The following is a 7,684-nucleotide window of genomic DNA, read 5'->3' as shown; positions in this document are numbered from 1 at the left end:
CAACTGAAACCCCCACCAATTTCATCGGGCTGGGCCATCTTACTTTACCTACTAGGTAATAGATAGCCGGTTTACTATCTACTAGGTAATAGATATCCGGTTTACTATCTACTAGATAATAGATAGCCGGTTTACTATCTACTAGATAATAGATAAGATGAATCATTTAGACTAGCCACTACCTACAAAAGCCACTAGAAGAGATCTTTACCTACTAGATAAGTAGCCACTACCTACAAAAGCCACTAGAAGAGATCTTTACCTACTAGATAAGTAGTACGATTCAAACAGAGTACTAAAAGACTATATAAGTCGCGCTAATCGCTAAAGACTAGAGTAGGTTACTCCAAATGATCTACATTGGCCACCACCACCACCTGCAATGCTAGATAAGTAGCGTCAAATCGCCAGATAAGTAGTACGATTCGGATGAAGTACTGAAAGACCTGATAAGTCGTGTTAATTGCTAAATACTAGAATAGGTTACTCCAAATGATCTACATTGGCCACCACCACCACCTGCAATGTTAGATAAGTATGTGAGAAGCCATTCGATGGGGCCAAAAATTATGTAGCCAAACTGATAAGTATGCAGTCAGGACCGACAAGTAATCTTGAACCCCACCTTGATAAGCAGTTGGTTACGATCGTGTTCCATTTGGAAAAGGTTATTCTCACCAATTGTTCCTAGTTCACCTCGTGAGGTTACTTTCCTTCTGTTTCCCATTCTTAAGCATGGATTATTATACAATAATCTTTGTTTGCTTTTTTATTATTTTCCTATCGAATTGCAAGATAGGAACATTTTTCATTCTTAAGCATGGATTATTATATGATAATCTTCGTTTTCTTTTTTATTGATGACAATATTACATACAGGGACAGGGTTCAAACCTACAGTCTTCAGGTCATGAGATCAACGAGTTGACCATTTACTCCACTCCGCCATTGATCTCTCTCACGTCAATTTTTGAATTGGAATTTCAAAGAAATTTATGCAATAAATAGACTTTCCTCCCATGAGCTAATATCTTCTTTTCCTAGGCTTACGACTGTGATGCACCCTGTAATAATTGCAATGGATGACCCTAGGTTATGGTAGTGGCGAGTCTACGTTGCTTGACCTAAACGATTTACCGTAAGATACCCCAAAATCGAGAGCAAGGTGTCCTTCATGAAGGAACACATCGGCGGGTGACGAACAACATCGTCTTCACTAATGAGAGAGGGTGAAGCATAAATTCGAGATATCCTAGAAAACCGTATAATGGTTCTCCAAGTCCTAGTGGGCCGATGCAAGTTCCTCATTGTTGTCATCCTCTTGCATGCAGCATTCCCCTTCGTCCTTGCTAGTGCACCATGCAACAGAGGACGGAGCAATCTTAGAGAAAAGAAGAATAATTAAGGAGTACAGCCAAGAAGAGACGTGAAAATTATAAGAACAATTATTTTTTTGAAATTCATGTCAAGAAGTGAAGGTCAATTTCGTCGACGGACTTGTGCTGACAAAGCCAACACAAGGTCTATTCTTGATATTTATAACAGTTTTGTAAGAGAAAAAAGGAAGTTATTTATCTCATCTAATGCACTTGCTGTGGTCTTCGTTGTCACAAATCCACAGAGAGAGAGAGAGAGAGAGAGAGAGAGAGAGAGAGAGAGAGAGAGAAAACAAATAAAATTTTTAGATGCCTTATATACACCTCTCACCTATGTTAAGAATAGATTCACATGTGCGTGTGTGCGTGTGAGAGAGAGAGAGAGAGAGAGAGAGAGAGAAGGGTAGGATTACAAGCCGGGCCAATTATTATTTATGGGCTGATAATATGTAGTGAATGAAGGGTGGATAAGTTACATAACGGATCCGTGGCGTCTTGCATCGTCTAACTGTCTTGTGACAGAACACCATCATCAATCCACACTCTCACCGCCTTCCCGCAAACATACTTACACACTGAGAGCAATAGCGAAGGAAGAAAATCTGCGGTAAAAGGAGAAAGCATCAATTCAAACTAATAGCAGTAAGTTTCTGTGAATTTGCATTGGATGCAGCCGAGTTAATCACATCGACCGGAAGCTTAATTAAGCTGAGTTGGATTAATGGTGTGTGAGTATGCTCTAATTGAGGAAGTGCTACCCTTTTGTCTGCAGGTAATCAATACGATTGATCAATAAGGAGAAGCAGCAGAGCAAGAATTGATCATAAACGGATGTTTTGGCAATCCACATTTTTGCACCTAAACCATGGGAAATGGGCTATGGTGATCGCTGATTAGCAGCTTGGATTAGTGCAGAAGTTACACTAATCCAAACACTACAAAATGTACGGTCTGGTAGCCTCGGTTGGGGCGGAAGCGCCCAAATCCACAATTCATCCAGACGATGAGATTTTAACTGTGTTGGGGGGGAAGGCATCATGCAGGAGGAAGTTTGTGATCAACGTGCATCTGCTGGATGAAGAGGAGAACATAGTAAATGAGGAGTTCTCCATAGTGGCGACTGTGGCCTATGCCCATGACAGGAGCCCCATTGTGCAGGATGAGAACCTGTTCTTAGCAGAACCCCCTCTCCTCACCACATTTAATGGTGTGGAGTACCCCTCCCATGACCGCCCAACTCGCCTTGTTGCAGGCAAAGCCTCCTTCAAGCTCGCCTTATCCCTCCTCTCCTCTAAGTATGATAACCGCCTTTTCTGCATTTGCTTCACCCCCCAATTCAGCGGCGCCTCCCCCACATCCGATCATTGCCTCCCTCTCTGCGAGCCCTGCTATTCTAAGCCCATTCGCAGCATTTCTCGCAAACGATCCTCCTCCGCTGCACTGCCCACTTCGATTTCTCATCACATCCTGCAGCAGCCCGCCACCATATTTAGCCCCCCTCCTAAGATCAAGTCTCTGGACAGCGCCGCCAGCGAGGAGGTGGAGAAGTTCTTCAAAGTAAGCTCTGCCACATCTAGCAGTGAAGAAGATGAGAAGCCCAACGACTGCCACAATGGCAGCAATGCGGCCTCGGATAGCGGCAGCCTGCGCTACATCGCCAGCAACAGCTACAAGCAGGAGGCTCAGCTTCTGCTGCGCCCGGATGCCATATACGGTGACCCCTATCACAGCGCCCATCACGAGGGTTTCTACGTCAGAAAGGACCCCTTTATCAGTATAGAGGGTGCCCATAATGAGGGTTTCTCTAGCAGAAAGGATCCATTGATCCACACAGAAAGTGCCCACCATGAGGGTTTCTCCAACACATCCATCCATGCAGACACTGCCCACCACCATCATCATCATCATCATCATGAGGGTTTCTCAACCAGGAAGGACCCATTGATCCATGTGCATCATGGCAGTGGCTGCTACATGGATACCACTGGCAGATTGAGCAAAGTGGATGTGCTCATCAACGGGCGGTTTTCGCCTGACCCATTGGCATCTCGCTCAGAGTCGACCAGCCCCATCTCTGGCATCCTCACATCAGATGGTAGCATGGAGCACGCTGATGCTTTTTCACAGCACTCTCCCATCACTGCTGCCACAGCAACAACAGAAAGGCCCGTTTCCGCCCCTCATCCAGGCAGCCAGTGTAAGCCAAAACTAAAAACTTCAACCCTGTGTGTTGATTTGATGCATGCGATTGTGAACATTATCTGAAATTTATGTTATGATGTATAGTTGCTTTGAATAACTATACTGTTTTCTCAACTTATATTGTGCTCCAGTGAGTAGTCCTTTCCGTCCATATAATGCAACTGCAACTGTGGGAGCTTCAAGAGTGCCCTCGACTGAATTTCAGAGGAGCAGCAGCTCAAGGTCTCCTTCATATGTCAATGGATTGAGGAGGGACAGTCCAGAGGGCCTTCTGATGGTGGGCAGGCCGGTTTCAGACCAAGTGGCACAAGCAGCCGCGGCAACAGCTCATAGCAAGAAGAGCCTGGATGCAGTGCTGCAAAGGTTTCTGGTGGAGGCGAGCAGCCATGCCACAGGGGGGAAGAGCTTATCACCAGATTCCAACATGGAGGATGAAGAGCAGTCTTTGCTCTCTTTGGAGCTGACTCTACAAGAAGCCATCAGGGAGCTGGAGAAGAAGAAAGAGGACCTGCGCCACAAGAGGCGCCGCTTGCTCGAAGATGACGAGGCACGCATGCATAACATTGTCTTTCAATCTTCCTCCTGGGTTGAAAGCCTAAGCAGCAGATTTAGCTTCTGATCACATGAGCATCACACACCATCTGCCCTTGGCTTGATCTGTGTCAGCTCCTATCTCACAGTCTTCTTCTATCTGAAGCAATGCATTGAGTTGATAATCATGGCATTAGCGTGTTGCTAAGCATCACCACCCCATGCCAAAAAAAACATCCAGAAAAACCTGGAAAACCTAAAATCCTCAAAAAAAAAATTTGTGTTTTGCCCTTTCCAAATGGTGACAAAATTCTTCTCAAAATCGGAGGTACTTCTTACTCATTTTAAATGGTTTTGAAGGTATTGAAACTCTAAGAATTTTGAAACCTTTAGTTGTGTAAAATTTGTATGATTTGAATAACTTAAAGCTCTCAAACTCTAAGAATTTTGAAGCCTTTAGATGTGTAAAATTTGTAGGTATTTTTTTCAAATGTCAACCTACAAAATACATTAGATCTTAAACCTGGGTTCTTCACATACATTGTTTACAACCCATATCATGTTGTGTGCTTGCAAGTTTCATGCTATGCAGCCAATGCATTGAGCTCTTTTCTGCAGGGTGATTCATGGTATGCAGCCGACTGCATTGAGTTCTTTTCTGCCGTGATTCAAACCACCCATCAAGTTTCATGGTATGCAGCCAATGCATTGAGTTCTTTTCTGTAGGACTGATGGAAATTTCTCTAAGGCATTGCCTTCTCTATATATCTCTTTTGTATACCAATCATTCTGAAGGACTTATGGTGGAAATCGGCATTGCCTTCTCTATGCATCTTAAGTTGCTCTAAAGTCTCAGCAATGCCAAATCGAGGATGTGAACAAGCTAGAAACTAGCATCTCAGATGATGGGAGTCACCTCGAGGATGTGAACAAGCTAGAAACTAGCATCTCAGATGATGGGAGTCACCTCAAGGGCTAGTCTAGATCTATACTCACTGTTTAGCCTTGTCAGAGAGCAAGGGTTATTGGGAAACTTACCATAAAGCCAAACCTACTGTTCAACTCTCATATTGGCGAGAGCTCACTCTTGAAGTATCTTCCCATGCACGTTGTCACACCAAGGCAATTCCCAAACCCTAAACATCAACATATCCACACATACTAGCTTAGAGTTGCAAGGGAGAATAGGTAGAGAGAACACATTCAATCTATTACACAAATGGAAAGTCCTTTATAAAGAAGAGGAAATTGAATTATATAACTTCATAAGGCATATCTCACTAGGCAACCAAGAAGTAAGTCATCCTGAGGGCGCCCATTTCCTAGTTCTAGCTCAGCTACATGTGTATGGTCTCAACATGCTGGTTTCCTTATGGTACAAGCATGGCACCCAAGATGTATAGACATCCTTTAGATAATTAGAACACGGCAAAGATGCTTTATCAATGTAACGCTGATGTGACAAAGACGTCTTTGGTCGAGTCGAGCTAGACATTCATGTTGGTGAAGGACTCCATGTTAATCAGAACATAACCCCCTTTGTAAACTTGATTATGCCCTTGTTATTGTTTGGAAGTACGGATGACAGTGGATGAAGAAGTTGCAGTAGCAATTGATGATAGTCTATGTCCCTCCGAAAAAGAGAGGTCAATGGTGAAGGGAAGATGTTAATATAATGAATGTTAGTGAGTACAAGTGAGTGATTGCTCATAGATTAATCTACTTAAGGATAGACATAAATGTAAACACTGATGATTTTACCTTCTTAATTCTCATCTTTTTATAAGAAGATTTTTTTTCTCTTCTATAATATTTTTTAAAGTTTTCTTTTTCTTTCCTTTTTCCTTTTTTTTTGGTTTTACATTTTCCTAGGCTTAGAGTATCATAGATATTATTTTTTGGAGCAATCCATCACTAACTCTCTAGTGTTATTTGGTGAAATAGTTAGTCTTGGTGATGTTAACTAAGGGATTAAAAGTTGGTGAAGCAGATGATGAGGAGAGATTTTGGCAAAACCATATGAAAAAGAATGGGAGTTTTCATTCCTCACACAATTTATGGTTGAAGATTGTTGCTGCTCTTTTGTTAGCACTCTTTGACTAGGTAGGCATTGCCATTGAATTTGCTTGCTTTTGCAATTTATGTAGTGTTTCATATCTTTTCTTTTTTCTTTTTGTATTTTTATGTCTAAATATAGATTAAGATCTGGTAGCTTGACCACAAGATGTCATAACGGCTAAATGAGGGGTCAAAGAGATAGAAGTCAAGTTGTCATGTGGAGCTTGGGACCTTCCATGAAGAAAGAACCTTATGGAAGTAGTGTAGAAAGGATTTATTTTATGAAGTTTATCAGGACTTTTATGACACTTGGAGAAGAATTCTATTTCTCAAACACAAAAATTAGAGCAAACCATAGACTTAGAATAAATTAAAAGAATTAACCTTACATAAACAAAATAAAATAAATAAGAGAGCTTAAAAATAAGAAAGAGGTCAACGTCAACACAAGATTGGATTGAATCTCCCATGGATGAGTGTGGCCGGTCGTACCACTCATCGATATTTATATGTATTAAGAGCTTGCTTTTCAAAAAGACAACTCTAAAAACAAAGCATAAGAGCTTTTGAGTTTTTGACCATAAAAGCTCTTCCAAAAATATAACCAGCTACAAATATCAAGTCTTGGGCCTACCAAAAGTAGAAATACTATGTGGTATGTATAAAGGTTTGAGGCCTTAACCTTCCAAAAATATTAATGCCAAAATATATAACCATAATAAGTATTCATATGTTTTCAAAAATATCTCATTGTAGTCCAACAAACATTCCACCCGCAATTAACAAAATAGTTCACCACTCAATCATTGTCTACATCCAAAATAATATTAGTCAACACACATACTTGATTAAACACATTAATCTTGGAAAATGATATAAATATAAGACGCATCCAAAATAAAATATCTCCAAAATATTCTCAATAAAATAATGGGCATCCCCATAGAGGTTATGACTAACATTCCCTCTTCCTCAGGTTGCAATTGACCTCAATTGCATGGATAGTATACATGGATGAGATTTTGAATAGAACAGAAGAACTTTTCTAGCATCCATTTGTATCTTTAATAGCATGATTCTTAAAAGTCACAAGATACCTAACATAAGTGTTACATGTGCATGTAGTGGTGGTCTCATGGTCAATGATACACTCAGGCACAAGATGTTCTTCTTCATCTACGAACTTAAGAGGTTCTTCTAATATAGAGTAGGATGGTAGAGCTCCCTTAAAAGGTCTCAAAAAAAGACTAATGTGAAAAGAATTATGAATATGCTAATTGGAGGGTAGCTCTAACTTAAATACATTATTATTTATCTTGGTAATAATATAGAAAAGTCTATAAAATCTAGTAGCTTACTTTACTACAGTGTTGGTCTCTATGGACTTAAGTCTCCTTTCCTTAATAGGCTTGGGTATACTTGGATGATCGGAAATATTCTCATGTTTGGAATTACCCTCTCATGTAGTTGGTTGCTTCTTCTCTGGGAAATCAGGTGCAGTATGTTCTTTTTGTCAG

At 40.9% G+C, this 7,684-nt stretch overlaps 1 protein-coding gene across 1 annotated transcript; it reads left to right on the top strand.

The window, feature by feature from the left end:
• Positions 1-1,850: 1,850 nt before the first annotated feature.
• LOC147607809 (uncharacterized) lies at positions 1,851-4,327 on the top strand. Its single transcript, XM_086790039.1, has 3 exons — positions 1,851-2,018; positions 2,149-3,573; positions 3,710-4,327. The coding sequence occupies exons 2-3, from the start codon at positions 2,319-2,321 to the stop codon at positions 4,195-4,197; spliced, it is 1,743 nt and encodes a 580-aa protein (XP_086646165.1). The 5' UTR covers positions 1,851-2,018; positions 2,149-2,318; the 3' UTR covers positions 4,198-4,327.
• Positions 4,328-7,684: the final 3,357 nt, after the last annotated feature.

Source organism: Cibotium barometz, chromosome 54, assembly GCF_041138505.1.
Source record: "Cibotium barometz isolate CiBa-2024 chromosome 54, ASM4113850v1, whole genome shotgun sequence".
NCBI classification, from domain to species: Eukaryota; Viridiplantae; Streptophyta; class Polypodiopsida; order Cyatheales; family Cibotiaceae; genus Cibotium; species Cibotium barometz.
The sequence above is the reverse complement of the archived record's forward strand: the minus strand, read 5'-3'. Positions and strand labels throughout refer to the sequence as shown.